This window comes from Choloepus didactylus, chromosome 2 (assembly GCF_015220235.1).
Source record: "Choloepus didactylus isolate mChoDid1 chromosome 2, mChoDid1.pri, whole genome shotgun sequence".
Taxonomy (NCBI): domain Eukaryota; kingdom Metazoa; phylum Chordata; class Mammalia; order Pilosa; family Megalonychidae; genus Choloepus; species Choloepus didactylus.
The window spans coordinates 96,495,081-96,514,879 of NC_051308.1; the positions used below are offsets into that span (position 1 = coordinate 96,495,081).

Genomic DNA, 19,799 nt, shown 5'->3' on the forward strand with positions numbered 1-19,799 from the left:
TGTTGGTGTTATTTCTCAGAAATGATGTATAATTCTTATATTAAATTCATATACTTCATAACATTAATAAAACTGGTAGCCCAAATTGTCATTTTGGCATAGAGTATGAGAAAACTACATTGTTATCTTCTTCCAGGCACTTCCTCTAAAAAAGTGGAATATTTCATTTGCTGTGCACTCAATGCAATGGCAATTTAGTGGGAAAAAAATCACTTTTAACTTGTTTAATACCACAAAGTTTTTAGACGACCATGCTGGTTTGTATAGTCACACATTAATCACCCATAATAGCTTAAGTAACCCATAGAACATATAAATACGTTATTTTCCTATGGGATTTCCTATTAAACAATGAACTTGACATTTTTCACTTCTCATGCTAAATATTTTTTAAAAATTAAATCTAAAAGGAAATAAAATACATGCTGAAATTTTCTAAAAAAAAAAAAAAAATGTACGCATGACAATTAAAATGTTCAACTATTGCCCCATATTTTGGGGCCCAACTTACTTGGCTGAAGAAAAGGCAAATTTCTTAAGTAGGTTCTAGGCCAATCCAAACTTTTCCATTTTAATAGATCAGGAAAATCAGGACTGTGTACTTTTTCTGTAGACCTCAGATTGTAAGATATCTAATTCTCCCTCCAGTCATTTGTATATGAAGGGATATTCTAAGTGAAGATACTGTTTCCAGGAGTAAATTCTTAACAGAGAACACCTATCAGTGATGTAGATGATTATAAGGCAAGCAATTATTTCTAAAAATCAGTGTCCTCACTAGTGCAGATCTGGCTTTACAAATGTAGTGGTTAACTAGTCATTAAAGTAAAACCAAACAAAATGCAACTTCAGTACTGATATTTATTAGAAAATTTCTCCTAGATAATGTTACTGCATTTTATACTCTACTCTCCTTTTCAATCCTTTGCCTCATTCAAATCATCATCAACTCCTGTAAATTTTAATCCTAAATATTTCTTAAATCTTTTCACATTTCTCCTACCTTAATTCTATATGAGGTCAAAATCTCCATTACTCTCATCAATTCTCAATATACTACTTGAAACAAACCAGATCAGGCCATACTCCTTCACTAGTTTCCCAATGTTCTTGAAATAAAAGCCAAAATCTTAACATTGCCAAAAGGTCCTTCTCAATCTGAGCCCTGCCCACCTTACGGCGCCATGGCACTCTCCAGCATAATGAAGTCACTGTAATGTGACCTCTCAGAGTCTTGCATTTGCTATTCATGCCTCCTTCAATGCACCATCCTTCACCTAACTTATTCATACACATCTGTCAGATCTCAGTTTAAACGTCTCTTTCTCAGAGATACATTATAAATCCCCATTGCACCCTGTATTTCCCCTTTTGTAACACTCATTGCATTTATGTATATTTATTAGTAATCTGTTTTCACCGTTAGATGAAGCAAAGTGGTCATATCAGACTCTGGAACCAGACTGCCTGGATTTAAATTACAATTTTAACACTTACTAGCTGTGTGTGGGTCCTCTGCCTCAGTTTCCATATTTGAAAGATAGGGATGATAATGGCACCTATTTCATAAAGTTGTTGTAAGAAAGAGTAAATTACCATATAAAAATTACTTAAAGCAATGTAAGGCACAAAAAAAAATACTATATAAGCTTCTATGTTATTACTGTGGTTATTAATATTATTACTATTGATCAACCCTACCCTCCAAAAGCAGGGAACATCAGCTTTATTCATCCATGCCTAGCACAGTACCTGCCACAAAGTAGGTAGGCATTTAAATGTCAGCTGAATTAATGAAATAGACATATAAACATGGCTCCAATACTTATTTGACTTGACTTTTCAGAGCTTCTTGGAGTCTTGGGTTTTTTCAACCAGTAAAATGAAGATATGAATATAATAACAGTACCTCATTAGGTTATCAGAACAAATGAGTTAATGCATGTAAAAGTCTTAACATTAACACAAGGCACATACTAAAAACGCAAATGTCAGTTATTTCTATCAAAGGTAATTAATTCTAAGTTAGAAAACAATTTAACTGGAGGTATAGATATTGATTTGATTAGCAGGAAAGAACAACTAAGCATATGCAATGAAAACTAAATAGAGTTTAATCTCCGAAAGATCAAACAGATCACTAATTAGAGGAATCTAAACTTAATAGATGGGGACTGGGGAGAGTAGAGAATTACTTCATTCCTAGAAACTAACTGATACTTATTTCTAAGGAGTATACAGAATTTGGAATGAAGCGTCATTTCATTAACTTTTTCCACTAGAATTGAAAATACAGTATTTACAGATTATTCCAGTGTGATGAATACTGAAATTGTGTTTCCCATTCATAAAGCCAACTTTGGTCACTAGTAATTTATTTAGTAAAAATTAGAATTGTCAAGACACAATTAATGGCTATCAAAAATATTATTTTGATGCAATATTGTCAAGATTATATTATTAAAATGAAACTTCAATTTGATAACAGTACATAATCTTAAGGGAATACATATTTAATGCATGACAGTTCTAATTTCTCCATTTCTCAAGCCACCCTAGTAGAATTAGTAAAATCTAGTTCACTGGTTTCTGATCATCCACAAGTCTCCTTCTATAGATGAAAGTTTTATTAACATCAAAGGATGTCTGCTTATGCATAACAATATATAAATAGATAATTAACAGCTATATCTCTAAAGCCAACAAATTAGCATTTATATTTCTTTAAATTCAGAAAAGAAAACAAGTGGCTGACAGATGCACAATTGCCTACAGGCATAAGATTCAAATCTAACAGCCTTATCAACTTCTACTTAATGATAATCCGAAACAACTTGCTTCAATCATGGTCGAGAGTTAAAACTTAAGCAAAATTATCTTCTGAGAACGCTTTCAAAAATTAAATATTAAAGTCTTAGGTATCTTTCTTTGGTTTATTGTTGTTTTGTTTTGTTTTTACAAAATAAGGGGGAAATTGCTGGCCTAAATAGAGATATAAATAAAAGTAAGAACCAAAACTAATTGAATCGAATTTTTCAAACTAAACAAAATGCATGACAGATATTATTGTGCTTATTCAAATCATTTTGCTTTGTCCATAATTAGCATAGAATGTGCTTGCATACAAGTCTGAATATAGATAATGTTGGAAAGTATTTTACAACAAGATAAAAATGTGCATGTTGGACATTTCCCTATTGGTTTTTTTTTTTTTCCAGAAAGTATTTTGATAAAAGAATATAAAAACCACTGAGGTAACCAAGTAGTTGCATTTATGACTAAACAGCCTTCTGTTTATCAAAGATTCTAATTCTGTTAAAAATTCAAGATAAATAAGAACAAAAAAGGTTGAAATCAATATGTATATACAATTATTCAGAAGTTTTAAATGAAGTAAACCCATTAAAAATTTTTTCTTAGTAACAATTTTATCCTTGGTATTCTCTCCAAATAAAGAAATCCATGAACTACTATGCAAAATTAAATTTAATGACAATGTAAAAGTGTCTGGAGCCCTAGGAGATGGTGAATAATGTCAGGAAAATATTAAATTGAATTATCAATTTTAAAAAAAGTATCTCTTTAAAAGTATATTACAGGAATATAAAATATGCTTAAATAATGATATATATTTAGAAAGTAAATTTCATAAATGGACTACTTTTCCCATTCTACAGGATAAAATTGAGAAAAAGCCTTAATAAAAGTTAAAAATTTGAAATAATAGCATGTCTGAAGACATCAACTACCCCCATACATATATATATTTTTTTGCAATAAAAAATTTTACATTTATTACATCTTGATCTTTAGTGGACATATTTTTAATATTTTGGTGACAGAATAAGCACAAAGCACTTGAGCTGCACACCACGGTGCAATGGTTGTCTGAAAGAAAAGCACTTTGAAACTATGATCTGAGAGAACTATCTGCCCTTTTCATGAACACCCATTTTACCCCCTGCAATTCTGAGATATATTCACATACCATACAACCATCCACAGTGTTCAATCAATTGTTCACAGTCTCATCATATAGTTGTGCATTCATCACCACAATCAGCCCTTAAACACATTCATTACTCCAAAAAGATAAATAAAAATTAGAATAAAAACAAAAAGTAAAAAAGAAAACCCAAAACATCCCACACACACACCCCCCATCCCTTCCTATTATTCGGTTACGTTTTGTCCCTGTTTTTCTATTCATCTGTCCACATACTGGATAAAGGGAGTGGGAGCCACCAAGTTTTCACAATCACATGGTCACACCATATAAGCTATATAGTTATACAATCACCTTCAAGAATCAAGGCTACTGGATTGCAGTTCAACACTTTCAGGTATTTCCTTCTAGCTATTCTAATACACTAAAGACTAAAAAGGGATATCTATATAATGCTTAAGAATAACCTCCAGAATGACCTCTCGACTCCATTTGAACTCTCTCAGCCACTGAAACTCTATTTTGATTCATTTCTCTTTCCCCATTTTGTTCCAGAAGGCTTTCTCAATCCCACGATGATGGACCCAGACTCATCCCTGGGAATCATATCACACATTGCCAGGAAGATTTATACCCCTGGGAGCCATGTCCCACATAGTATCCTCTACATATATATATAGAAAGGTGCTTTCTTTGTGCTTATTCTATAAATGTGCTCAGTTTTCTGACATCCTTATAAACCTTCACCATATCATTCAAATTGCAATGCCAAAGGCAATCAATAACCCTTATAGTACCAAATTCAATAAACATTTCTGAGTCCTTGTATTTGAAATATTTGCTTCACAAGGCACTACTAACCAGTCTTTTCTTTTCTCCCCTGGCTTTAGATATGTCATTCTTTCTGCCTTATCTATTTCTCTGATCATTCCCTCTCAGTATCCTTAGCTAGATCCTTTTTCCTCCTTGCTCCTTGTAGTGCTGGCTGTCTTTTTCAATTTACCCTATTTCCCTAGAGGGAAACCTACTTCCATGATTTCAACTGTTATTTGTATGTTGATGATTCCTATATGATTCCTCCGATGAATTTCAGAATCATATATCCATCCAATCATTGATGAGATTTCTCTATCTGGCATTCCAAAGGCACTTCTAAAGCGATATTAAAAAAAAATCTCATGCACCTTCTTTCTCCTAAAATCAGGTGTTCCTCCTGAAATCCCTATCTTGGTCAATGGTATCACTACTTGTTTGGTCCCCCAAGTCAGACACCTGGGTATCACTCTCTCATTCATTTCCAACTAACCAATCACAAAGTTCCATCAACTCTCTTAAATATTTCTTAAAATTGGCCATCCTTCTCATTTTCCATGGCTATAATCTTATATTGGATCTTTCATTGTCTCTCACCTGGACTATTACAATAGCCTTTTAAATGTTCTTTTTGTTTTGAATCTTACTCCCTTCCAATTAGTCATCTACAATGCTCCCAAAATGATCTTTCCCATACAAATATCTGATCATGTTTCTTTCAAGATGAAATAATTTCTATAGCTCCCCACTTCTTACAGAATTCACTTACTCACCCAACAAATATTTATTATTTATGTATACAGATACAGTGTTAGGCTAGAGTATATTATAGAGAATGAAAACAACATTTAAGAAATATGGAGAAAGAAAGATAAGCATTAAACAAATAATCCCCTAAAAAATATATGATTACCAATTTTGACAAATGCAATGAAGGAAAATAACAAGTCATAAAGAAAGAGAAAAAGAGAGTAGAGCTACTTCAGAATGGGAGGTCATACTATTTTTTTTCTATTTTGAATAAATTTTTAAAATTAATTTTATTTACATACACTCCATATCCACCAAACAAACTCCCCCTTCCCCACTCCTTCTATCACCTGGTAACCTCTAATCTACTTTCTGTCCCTGCAGATTTGCTATTTCTAGACATCTCTTATAAATGATGTAAAATATTTATCCTCAAGTGTCTTGCTTATTTCACCAAGCAAGTTTTCAAGTTCTTCCATGTTTTAACATGTCTCATAATTTCATTCTTTCTTATGGCCAAATAATATTCCACTGTGTGTATGAACCAGGGAGGTCATACTATTTCTGAGGAAGTACTTTTTAATGTGAGACTTGAAGAATGAGTAGAAACTGCTGAAAGGAAACACATTTTTGGTAGAAGGAACAGCATATAGAAGGGGTTTGAGGGAAAAAGGAGCTTAGATGAACTGTTGGATGAACTGAAGACAGGACTACGTGGCAAGAGATTAGTGATTAAGGGGGGAACTGACCTAAGAGGACGCTGGAGAGATAGGGGCTTGTTCATGTAGGACTTGCAAGCCAAGGTATGGATTGGGGTTAATTTTAAGGGTAAAGGAAGGCAATTAAAAAGCTTTAGGTAGATGAATGACATGATCAGATTTACATTTCTAAAAGTTTACTATGGGTACTGTGCAGACAATAGGCTATGGCCTGAACGGATGTGAGACTAGTTAAGAGGTTATTACCATAGTTAGATGGTGGTGGGCTGTTTCTCTTAACTTTTATAGTACAAATTATCTTTAGGTAATGTAAGCCTGAAAGTCCCCTATACTTCAAAAGATGCAATCCTGCTGAACAAAAAAGCAGATAAACTCGGGATTTAGTTCATTTAGATATATTTTCTATTATTAGAACAATTCTGCTCAGGGGATTTATTCCAAAGCTACACTTATAATGGTCTATTAAGTAGATTCTGCCAAACCTACTTAATACTTGACCACTTATACAACAGCTCTATGTCTATTAACTAAAAGGTATCTCAAACTTTACATGGCCAAACAAACAACTGATTTCCACCTCCAAATTAGTCTACCCTAGTAAATGGCATCAGCATTCACCCAGGCACTAATACCAAAAATCTCTGACTCTTCCTTTCTCTCATATCCCACATGTAAAATAAACACAACGTACTTAATATTCAATATAATTCTACAGAAATGATTCTATATGATTAAATACAATATGAATCTGGCTACAAAGTCTCTGGTAGCGCTGTCTATATTTTTATTCCTGTATCCTTACAAAGAAAGATTATTAGATTGGAGAGTAATTTTAAATAGTAGTACAACCTATTATAACATGATGCCGTAACTGTGTTATTTTAAAGCAATTATTCTTCACTGTTAATACCTCTACAATAAATGATAAAACATGCTTCATTTCTTAGTTTTCAAATTCATTCAACAATTCATTCATTTACTCTCAAGGGAAGAAAAACTTATACCAGTAATTGTCATCTGAGACCTATAAAGAATAAGATCTAAAGACAGAAGTTTTCTAATTGTTTTGAAATTAGTTTCTGAATATTTCTTAAGGATAGTTAAAAGCATAGAACTATCTCACACCAATAGGTACTATAACAATATTTAAATTCTTCAATACTTTTGACAAATGAATCAATCTACATATGTAAACCAGACAACTGAGGCTTACACCTTTAGCGCTGTTACTATTATTTTTTAATTTCTTGATAGAAGTATTTGTAAAATATATTACACAATCATCTGCCATTTTAAATAGAGAAAAGTGAAAATCACTGTAAATTATTCTAGATGACCTAACATTATTTATGATACTATGTCACAATAAATTCAGGATTCTCCAGGGAATTCTGAGGTGAAACAATAAATCCTTTTGCTCTGATTCTAAACACCCTGTTTGTTTTGGGTTTGATAATAGCCCACCCTTCTCTACCCTTTTTTTTCGGCTGCCCCTTCTTGTTATATGTCTTCCTCTACCAAACATCTTCCATGCCTTGTTTGATCTGTTAGTAATAAAGCTTGATATATATGTAATCTGTCTACATCATCAGGCTCTGCTCAAGACTTTGAGGTTGATTCTACTTTAGAAAGTGGAAGCAGGAGCTATTTTTGCCTTCCAGTTGGTAGCTTTGGAGCTCATCTCTACGTTCATAATTACGCTCCACATAGTTAAAAGCTCTCAGGAATTTGACCACTGTATAAGTCAGAAATAAAACCAAGTATCATTACTATAGCAAATTACAAATTCTATGTTCAAATAACCTTTTCTAAATGAACCATTGGGTAATATGATCAACCTCACTCCCACATTTCTTACACAATTTTATGGTAGATAACTAAACTTTAAAAATGGATCTTTTGTATCCATTACAATATTGTTATAGGGAGAGGATTTTAAGTTGGCATAAAGGGCAAAAGGTGGAAATTAACTAAACCTATACTGAAAATAATTTGTATAGGCCAAGAAAGATTTTTGTGCACAATATCACCTAAGGTAATTCAGCTCACAAAATATTGACTATTAGACCGTTAACCAAAATGAAATGCTATGAAAAGGAGAGAGAGAGAGCTTGGCTTATGCACTGCAATAGAACTAAGGATGAATGGGCATAGCGCATCTCCTGTTGCACGCACCCTGTTGCTCGTCAAGTGACATGGATCCGAGCTGTTTGTTAACCACAGAAGAAGGAGAATCTGAAACAAAAATGAGATTTCAACTTAAAAGTAAGCAGCAGAAAACTGCACAGCAATGTCAAGATCATCTCTAAGCTTAAGAAACAAATGTATAAATGTAAGTATTGTGGTATGCTTCCCAAGCAGTGAGTGAGCAGGGCCGTGTGCTTAAGATATGTTATTCCAGGCAAGCATTTAGCAAATTTGAGAAGGAGTTGGAAAAAATATTTTTCTAGTTGCATGCATATACCTTTTTTAAAAGTTCATTCAGCACAGGCAAAAGGTGCAAACAAAATAAATTTTAAAAATGGGTATCTCATTCAATGAACAGAAGATTCCTTGCCCTTCTCAATCCCTTTCTCCAGCTCTTGAACATAGATTTTATCCTGCCTTGGAGGATTCCAAGTGACTGAGATAATCACTGTACTTGGCTGGATGTTGTCTGTTGCACCTTGAGATGAACAAGGAGCTCAAGGCAAGATGTTTTGGATAAAGAAAATAGTTTATAAGGGAAATAGTCAATAAAGCATCATCGCAGAAGCATAAACAACATTAAAATCTCTATGGAATATTGTGCATATTAAAACTGTACTCTGTAAAGTTCTAGGTTTCTTTAGAGGTGCCTGGTGGGTTCAATGGAAAAAGAGGCAGGGAAAATCTTAATAATCTAGGCTGTAGGCTTTCCACCTTAGCTTCAAACAGAATAGCTTTGTTTTTATTCCTCTGACATACTGTAGGCTGTAGGTAAGAATTTGTTTCATAAATGGGTTTTACCACTTGAAAAACACTGGTACACAGGAAGGCAGCATGATAAAATGGAAAGTTTTGATTCAAGCCCTAGTTCTGACAATAATTAGCTATGAAATTTAAGACAAGTCAAAATATTTTTAGGTCAAAGTTTCTCCTTCCTCCCTGTTCAGCTTAGGGATCTGGTAACCTAAGCAAGACCCTGGGGTAAAGAAGGGGTTGGCCCTTCCCATTCCTGGCTTGGGTTCCAATGTTTCAGTGGTGGTATGGGAAAAGGAAAGATGTGGGCAATAAGCATAGGTCTCCCACAAATGTAAAAATAGCTCCTAGCTTCTAATATCCTGTACTCTAGTTCTTAGCAAATGTTGTTAATAAAACAGAGAAAAACACTGCACTTTTGGCTGATTAGTTTCTGCTCATAATGGCACTTCAATAACCAAAGAGTAAGACTGTCCTTAACTATTAGCTAAAAGAAGTTTTCCAATATAGCCTGGATTCACACCAATTTTGTATCACTTGATTACTTCCACTTGTATATTTAAATATTTAAAAGTCTGAATCCTGCTACTAGGACCATTTGTATCAACTTTAAATCTACCATCTACTAATATCACCAGTTTGCTTGTAGATTTTTATGTCTTACTAGACTTGATAAAGTGTAATCATCATTGAATAATAGCTTTGACTTATTACCTCTTTATCATAAGATTTAGTTCAACATATCATATTGCACAAAAAAAAGTAGGGATGATACTACTTCAATTAGTTCCTAATCTATTTCCATTAGTTCTCTAACAGAAATCTGTTTACTTTCCTTTCATAAGATTTCTTCTCATTTATCCATTTCAGAGTTAGGTTCAAGATCCCTATCTATGTTGATTTTGAAGAGCAGATAAAATTCTTGATCTCTGCTTCCACTATATTTTGAGTCTCGGTAATATGCAACTGTTTTTGGAAAGACTTTTTTTTGGTCACATGCACATTTTATTTGACATGTTTTTAAACCATCAGACATTTATAAAAACAATATTGATAACTCCTATCTTATAAAAATATTTCCAAATATTAACACAATAACCATGAGAACTGCTAATATTCAAAACTACAATTATTAATCCAATGCTGATTTCCATCTTTATGTGAAATATCTTCAAGAAAGCACCATCATAAATTTAAAAACCTAGATATATAGTTTATTGATAATTTATTATAAAATTATTATAGTTGGTCAGATTATTAGAAATGTTTAGAATTATAATATTACTTTTAAGGTAGAGATAATCTTCATTCAGTATGAAGCTCAATGTGTCTCATGGTCAACTGCTATATATTTGAAAAAAGTTTGATTTTTGGTCTTGAGAAAATTCTTTAGCCACCCGACACCAGAATATTCTCAACTATAGAAAATTATAGTTTAACAGGTAAATAAAAAGGACTCCCTGAGTTCAAATCTCGGATTTCCAGGCAGTAATTACTTAATCCTGGGCAAGTTATTTAACTCCTCTAATTCTCGGTTTCTCCATCTGTAAATTGGGAATAATTACAGTATCTTCACAGTGTTCATGTGAAGATTTAATGAGGTAATCCATGTGCTGGGGACTGAATCATATTCCCTACAAAAGGCATGCTCAGTCCAAACCCCATTTGTAAGTCGACCTTGGAAGATGTTACCAGCTAAGGTGTGCCCAAACCAAATGAGAGTGGACCTTAATCCAAATGGCTAAAGTCCTTTTAAGCAAAGGACTGGATATGGCAAGAAAGAAGACATGAGGAGCAGCCAGAAGGTAGAAGTCAACCAAGAAGGTAAAGGAGAATACACTGCTATGTGCATTGTCACATGATGGAAACTCCAAGGAATCCCAAAGATTGCAGATCAGCCAAAAGGTACCAACCCTGGAGGAAAAAAGCCTTCTAGACTCTGAAACTGTAAGTCAATAAATTCCTGTTGTTAAGCCAACCCATTGTATGGTATTTGCTTAGCAACCAGGAAACCAATTGAGTTTTTGGTTCTGGAAAATAGGGTGCTACTAAGATAAATACCTAAAAATGTGGAAAAGTCTTTGTAATTGAGTAATGAATGGGTAGTGGTTGGAAGAATTGTGAGGAGCTTGATACAAAAAGTTTGGATTGCTTTTAAGAGTCTGTCAGCAAAAATATGGACGTTAAAGGTACTTCTGGAGAAGTCTTTGAAGGAAACGAAGAACGTATTATTGGAAATTAGAAGAAAGGCAATCCTTATCATACAATGGCAGAAAACTTGGTGAAACTGAGTTTGATGTCAGAAGGAAGACAGAACTTGAAAGTGATGAGCTTGGATATTTAGCTGAGGAGATTTCCAGGCTAAATAAAGAAGGTGCCACCTGGTTTCTTCTTGCAACTTATAGTGAAATGAGAGAGGAAAGAGATAAGCTGAGGATTGAACTGTTAAGCACAAGGAAACTAGCAACTGATGATTTGGAAAATTCTTAGCCTATCCAGTTAGTGTGCTTTGAGACTAGGGCCAGAAGTGGCTCTATTAGGGATCTCTCTAAGCTTCCAGGAGATTAATTTCCAGAGACCAGGGCTCTATGCAAGGGTGTGGCTGGACAACCCTTTACTAAAGAGAATAGGTATATGACTCATGGATCCTGTGAGCCATTTCAGTGAAAATCAAGATTGGAAATGCAGTTATCCAGGAAGGACTTGTGGAAAGTCCTACTGTCTGATGGTTTGGACCCACTTGAACATCATGAAAAGCAAACAAGGTTTTTGCACAATTTATATGAGCAGAACCACTGCCAGCCTGGACTCGAAGAGACAGAGAAGGGATAAACTGAAATAAGAATGACTTTAAGGACAGAACCATGGAAGCTGAGATCTGGACCAAAGAGATCTCCTCAGGCCAAGAGAATAGGCCCACCCATGTGTGTGGAAAGGGCATGTCTACCCCTGTACTTACAGGGGCGGGCCATCTGCTCTGGCACTTGGAGGCAGTGGGCTTTGCACCCCATTGTTTAGGGAGAGTTCCACCATCCAAATGTTCAGCAAGAGTGGAGCCTGTGCCCCAGGGTTCGTGAGAAGCCTGGCTGCCATCCCAGTGCTCGGAGAGGCTGAAGCCTACACCCTAGTGTTCAAGGGGAACATGGCCAATGAACAAGCACTTAGAAAGTGTGGGGCTGTTGCTCCAGCAGGCTCGGAGAACAAAACATCAACCCACAGATGACTGTCAGACATTTAATCTAATGGAATTTTCCCTATTGGGTTTCAGACTTGTTTGGGATCCATGACTTCTGCATTCCTTCTGATTATCCCTTCTGAAATGAGAATTTTATCTTATGCCTGTCCCACCATTGTATATTGGAAGCAGCTAACTTGTTTTCTGGGTTTTACAGGTACATCATCAGACAGAAGAATTTTGCCCCAGGACTAATCATGCCAATAAATGATTTTGATGAGACTTTGTACTTAGCACAATTACTGAAATGACTTACGGCTTTTGGGATGCTGTGATGGAATGCAGGTATTTTGCGTGTGGAAAGAAAATATCTTTTGGGGGTCCAGAGGGTAAACTGTTGGGGACTGAATCAGGTTCTCAACAAAAGGTATGCTCAGTTCTCAACCCCTGGACATGTGGGTGTTAATCCATTTGTAAACAGGACCTTTAAGTTGTTATTAGTTAAGGTGTGCCCAAACTGAATGAGGTGAATAAGGTGTACCCAAACTTAATTCAAATGACTGAAGACCTTATAAGCAAAAGAAATTGGATACAGAAAGAGAAAAGCCATGGGGAGCAGCCAGAAGCTGGAAGTCAACAGAATCTAGAAGAGAAATAAGACACTGTCATGTGCATTGCCACATGACAGAAAAGTCAAGGAATCTCAAGGATTGCTGGCCAGCCAGAAGACACCAACCCCAGGAGGAAAAAACTTTCTAGCCTCTGAAACTGTGAGCCAATACATTCCTACTGATAAGCCAAACTACTTATGATACTTGTTTTAGCAGTAGGAAACTGATATACCATGTAAAGTATTTAGCTAACACATAGGAAAGAGTCAATAATGTTCATTATTATTATTTTTACTTGCCTGTTTTTCAGCGATATGGCATTGAATGAGAATATGATTAAACGGTGTTCTGAAAAATATGGAGCATATTACTATGCTCAGAATCTAAGACATTCATCATTGATTTGCCCAGAATTCTGATAGTCATTCATGATGTTAGTTAACATCATACCTGTTTAACTAACTGTGTATGCTATAAAGACTAAAAACACAGATCAAATGCATTCATTTGAGAGAAGTGCTATAGGTGACTTTGTCTTCATGGACACTATGGGGAACTGATGTTGTATAGAGCCTGAAAGAACACGACTGGGTAAGTGCTGATTTTTTCCAATATGGCTCAGTTTTGAACAGCCTTTTTCCAAATAATCATCAATTTTTTATAACCTTTTAAGGTATAAAAATTACTTTTTTTTTCCAATCAGCAAAACCGTGCCATAAAGTGAAAAAACAGTTCCTACCTGACCCTCTCTAGGCTGGCTCCATGCTCCAGTGGGGCTCTGTGGTGGTAGGGCCAGTACCAGCAGACTCCACAGGGTGCTGTCACTCTGAGCAGGAGCCAGCAACCCATGACTTCAGGGGACCTGAAATGGAAAAAAAGAGTTGGGCTTAAAATCAGCCATATGCTAAATGCCTCTGCCACAGCTGTTGGGCATTCATATGATAAACATATTTACAGCTCATTAAAAACCCTGAATGCCATCAACCTTACATGTCCTTGATATGAGGACATTTTGCAGTAGAAAAGGAAAGATACTCTAAGGTGGTACATCATTACGTGTACTGCTCTCCCTAAAAGTATAAAGCTTTATATATACATATATAGCATTGTTTTACCATCTTTATGACATCTCTGCAAATTATAGCAGGCTACACCATATAAATAAAACAATAACTGGGAAACCGAGGCATAAAGCAGTTAAATTACCTGCCCAAGATCATCTAGTCAAAGGGTCAGGGAAAAGAACTCAGCCTGGTGAATACCCAGGCAGTGATAAGATGAAGGCAAATTCATTCTCTTTATGATTAAAAAAATCACCAAAAGACTAGAAATAAGTTATGGTTTATTTCCTAAGTCTAGAAAAATGCACAGCTTTTTTTTTTTACCTAAATAAATAAAAAGATACTTAAAAATAATATAACTTTGAAAATTGAAATTTAGGGAAATTAGTTCTGAAGAGTTATTTATTGGGGTGAAAAATTCTTTTAGAGCAGTGGTTTTCAAACTGTACTTCAGGTAGCAGGGGTCCTTCAGGATGAAATAGGGAACAAGCAGGTGGGTCTTAACTCCTTATTTCCCTTCATGTTTAAATCAAAACAGTACCATTTGTATATATTGTATGTTCAGAATTTCTACATTAGACTCTGATGAAAGAGTTCATAGCTGAGGAAAAAAAAAGAAAACTACTGTTTTAATGTCTTTTAACAACTATCTTGTATGCTTCATTTTAAACAACAATTTGAAACTGAAAGTGATATTATTTAGTGCCTTGAAATAGTATTTAAGTCTCCAATTGTTAAGAAATTTTAGCAAGTAAACAGACAATTGTCAATGCAGGATTGTCATTAACTAGCATCAGGTCTCTTCCCACAATCCCACTATGAATGTAGATTATTATTTCTATAAAGTGATTTGATGATTTGATCTTGCTTCCCTATATACATTAGGTATTAGAGATTCAGCTTACAGAGTCTTTCACAAATGATTCTCTTGAGTCCTATATCTTGAAAAGAGAATAAAATGTTTATCAGGCAATCTAATAAGTCAAATTCTTTTTACCCTTGTTAAAATTTTTATATTTCCAAATCATATTAATGTCTCCTTTGAACATATTATACCTAAAAATTTAAACAGATGAAAGACATGAGAAATATCATTTACTGATGGTGCCATATCACTTATTCATACTCTTAAGGATATCAAGATATAATAGAAAAATAAGGTTTTTTTTTTAATTTAAGAATAGCATTCTTTTTTTCTTAATAAATCAAATCTAAAATGCTAATTTTTCTGTTTTCTATTGACAGCTGACTTTAGTAGTAATAACTAACATGAGCAAATTGATCAATTAACATATAAGATAAAGTTTTAATAATTATAATTCAAATAAAACCTATTCCCTGTTGAATTTCATAAATTTAATTATCCTGTATTTCTGTAATTTGTATGTTATGAAATGAAGAATTTTGCATTAAGCCAATTCATTTTTCCTCATATTCAAAATTTACTAAATGGATAAAGAATACAGATTTTATTAGTTGTCCTTTGAAACCAACTGACAACATTATTTTATCTTTTACTTACCAAATAAGTGTTCCTGTGACATGCGAAGCCAGAATAAAATGAAAGTAGCACTCTCAAATGAACCCAGGGCATAATTAGATTCATTAGTCTCATATGAGTGCTATATCAAAAGCTTATGATGAAATACTTCACCTACTGGGTGAAGGTAGCAACATACCCTTGATTAAGAGCACTTAGGGCCTCTAACATTGGTCCATGAGGACAGCCTTAGGGGCCCAAGTATGTTGTTTAATAATGAAAAGATAACATGCTTGTCAACTTCAAAACTGGCAAGGTGTCTGTTCAGCTTTAGTTTTTTAAAGATTACCATAGACTATTTACCAAAATAGATGCTAATTAATGAGAATGATATAGTTGGAAGTAAAGCATCTCATTTCAAAGAGACCATATAAATACCCTAAAGCTTTCTGATTCTAAAAAAACAAAAACAAAAACAAAAAAAACCCTGCTTTAATCAAATTGGTAAACTAGACATAAAAGTCTCAAAATATTTTTCTAAGGTGCATCCACAATGTACCCATCCTTCCCACTAATGTGGACAGTTTGTCAAATTCACTTTTACTATTTGGTTTGTCACCCTGCTAAAGGTCAATAATTTTTAAATATTTATACATGTAGGGCCATTTTATCTACCCTTTTATTAGTTTTTATTATGATGTTTCATGAATTTTTTTACTCTCAAAACACTGTGGCTAGTGTTTTATGTAAAGCACAATAATATAGCAAAACATTTATTAAATGTCATGATTGTAATCCAATCATGCTTTCTTATTATTTGTTAGTTTCAAGAATGGGAAAAGATGTCTCTTTGTTTAAAAAAAAAAGCAAGAGACATCTTTTCCTTAAACTAAAATCAATGATTACCCTCAAATATCACATCTTTATTATTGAAGTTTAAATCTATCTTATTTCACCACAGCATTATAAAATGTGCTAATATTACCACAGCACTTACTGAAACAGATATTTATAAAGTGGAGTTTATTCAGGTCTACCAATGTACAAATTAATTCCAAGTAATTCAGAGTTCTCAGAACAATTAACACCTAAATTAATCACTCCCTAAGGTGGCAGAATAATGTATATCAGAGTATTATAAATTCACTAGTATGAGAAGCTAGATACATTCTTGTTCCTAAATAATGGATTTACAGTACTATCAGTCTTCTTGAATTAACTGACAAATTATTTTGATATATCTTCAAAACTTTTTCAACGAGTGTTTTCTGAGCATCATGAGTTTTCTGATCATGAAAGAACCAAACCATTAAAATTATAAATGTAAAAGAAAGTGCCACAAATTATTACTACCACATTGGAATTTTATAGAATAAGAACAGGAACATGAGACTTGGAATATTTTGCTATCAGAAAGTTGATTATGTATAGAAGGAATAATTAAGAAAAATTGAAAAATTACAAGTAATCACAGAAGGGAATGACTGAGTCAGTATGCTATTATATGACCAAACAATATTATAATTCTAAAATCTTGCATTAGTAGGTCTATATAAGAATACTACTGGTTAACCTTCAAAGCAAAAAAAAAAAAAAAAAAGAAAAGAAGAGCTAGGAGCCATAAGCATGGACATCATTTCAGCATACAGGAAATTTTAACAGAAATCAATGCAGGCTCTAAATCCACTAGATAATTATTAGAAAGTAGTTCATCAGCTATAAAATTAATAAATATTCCCCCTCTACAAATATACTACAATTAACAGATTACTTTATATTCATCTCTTTGGCAGATGCTGCTGCCAACCTGTTCCCCCCCAACCATGTGATGATGAATACCACCACATGCAAGGAAAGGAGGGATAAGCTGCAAGTACATTAGCTCTCTTTTTGAGGGGGGAAAAGGGAAGCATCTTATTAAATATAGCAGTGTTAAAAAACCAACTCCACTAGCTACATAAGGACACTTGACATTAATAACCTGAAGCATGAGGCTCCTGTGAAGAGCCCTCACAGGAAGACTGATCAGAAGTGGAAGGCTGTTGCTGGGTACTTGCAGCTAACTCCTGCTGCCTCTGCTGCTCAGCCTTCTTAAGCCTCAGTTGTTGCAGACGCTTACGGAGCAAAGCTATCTCAGGCCCCCTTAAAAATTCTGACACAGATAGGAAAAAACAAGTGAAAAGGTAGTAATAAAATAGAAAATAATAAAAATTTGATTACACATCAAAGAGAAGGAGGATATAAATAAAACATGTCTCACAGAGGAACTCTAAAGACAAATTAAGAAATAACTCTAAAGACAAAAAGAGGAATTACTGGTCATTTATACATGAGACAAACTATATATACTTAATTAAATGCTCATACCCCCCAAATGTTTCCCTTTTAACTAGGATGAATTAGATATATATACTTCTTTAAGCATATTTAAGTAATTAAACAGAACAGGAAAACATTTTAAAATGAATATTCCTTCCCTCACTAATTTAGTCTCTTTATAACAAATTAATACTGGGAAAGAAATGAAAAATTGAGAAAAATATTTGTCATTTTACCTAATCTATGCACAAAAATCTCAGTTACTTTGCTAATTCCAATCAAGTAACAATTAAAATTGAATTAAGATGATGAAAAATATTGGAAAACCATCCTTATAATTTATTAAGAGAACTTTTTAAAAACTGCAAGTTTTATATATTCTTCAGCTAAAATGTTTGTGTTTTTAAGGCTCAAAAATATTTACATAATCGTTAATGTTTTCTTAAATTTTATCTGAGGTGGTGGTCATAAGTGAAAGTAGAAAAGTAACATGAAATTCTGCAAACAGAAAGGTATTGAGTGCCTCCTATACATGCAACATTGTTTCAGGCTCTGGAGATTAAAAAGAAGATTGGATAAAATAGTCCCTACTCTTGTGGAGGTTATGTACTGACGGGAAAACAGATAATACCAGCAAATATATATATATGCACAATATGTATGCATGTGTTAGTGTGTGTGTATGGGTGCCAAGTGGGATATTTGCTGATAAGTAACATACGCCAGGGTAAGCTAAGGAGGATGGAGAAAATGGGCTTGGGTGTTATTTTTATATATGGTCATTAGGAAAGGCTTCTCTCATTCTCTCAAAAGATGACATCTGAATAAAGACCTGAAGGAAGCAAGAGTAAACCACATGCACATCTGGAAGAAGAATGTTCCAGGTGGAGGGAAGAGCAAGTGCAAATGTTCAAAGAAAGAAGTGTTTCTGGAGTGAGGATACATTTTAAAGGTAAAGTTAGCAGAATTTGATGGTGGATTCGATGTAGGGTAATCCTCAAGTTTATGGTACGTAACAGAAAATACAGAGTTGCCATTTACTGCAACAGGCAAGAATGAAGATGAAACAAGTAGTGCTGAGGGGGAAAATAGAACTAATAGACATCCAAGTGGAGAAATTGAGTAGGGACTGAATATGAGTCTAGAAATCAAAGAAGATATAAATTTGGATGTCGTATTTAAAGTCACATAGGGAATGATGAGAGAAAAGGTCTAAGAACTAAGCCCTAGGGTACTGTAATATTTACGAGGAAGAAGAACCTCTAGGAAGAGGAAGAAGGAGAAGCCAGCAAGGAGGTTGTGAACTGAGTGAGAAGTGCTCTGTAGGGTAAGTGATGAGAGTGTGTCAAGGAGGGAGTGACTAGTTGTCAAGTGCTACTTACATACTGAAGACGATTTTAAGAACTGACCACTAGATTTTGTACCATGGAAATCACTGCTGACCTTGACAAGAGCTGTTTCAGTGAAATAATAGGGTCCAAAGCCTGACAGGTACAGGTTTAAGAGAAAGGGAAGGTAGGGAAACAAGAGATACAAAGTCCATATATTCTTTCCAGAAATTTTGCTGTTAGTGGGGAACAGAGAAATGGGATGATGGCTAGTGGGGAATAAAAAGTAAGGGTGGTTTGTATGTTTTAGATTGGGAAATAATACACATTTGTATGGTGACTGATGTTTGGGGGTTAGGGGAATGGTAATGATTTAAAAGAGACAATTTGCAGGAACCATGTCCTTGAGTAGACCAAAGAAGATGAGTACCAGTGGATAAGAGGAGGAACTGGATTTGGATAGATGCATATAAACTTGATCCACTATAACCAAAGGAAAGGCAGAGCATATGGGAGAGTATGAGTAGAGATGAAAATAGTTGTATATTTAGGTGGTGGGAACATGTAGAAGTTCTCTCAGTGACACTAGCAGCAAATTATACAAACTACCGAATAACTTCCAACTTCTCCTACACAGAATGTAAGGGTGCAAAACAA

The 19,799-nt window shown here is 34.3% G+C and overlaps 1 protein-coding gene across 6 annotated transcripts in view; it reads right to left on the minus strand.

The window, feature by feature from the left end:
* DCAF6 (DDB1 and CUL4 associated factor 6) overlaps nt 1-19,799 on the minus strand; it is a 201,023-nt gene that overhangs the window by 49,107 nt on the left and 132,117 nt on the right. For 3 of the 6 annotated variants that reach the window (XR_005215172.1, XM_037825414.1, XM_037825413.1), the window contains exon 11: nt 8,404-8,463. The exons of 2 other annotated variants lie outside the window; for them this stretch is intronic. Coding sequence is in view for 3 of the 4 variants with exons in the window: in XM_037825414.1 (XP_037681342.1) it covers nt 8,404-8,463 (60 nt within the window). In the remaining variant the exon portion in view is untranslated. Of the gene's footprint in view, nt 1-8,403; nt 8,464-17,476; nt 17,648-19,799 lie in introns of all 6 variants that reach the window. One more of the 6 variants, XM_037825417.1, reaches the window with a different exon arrangement.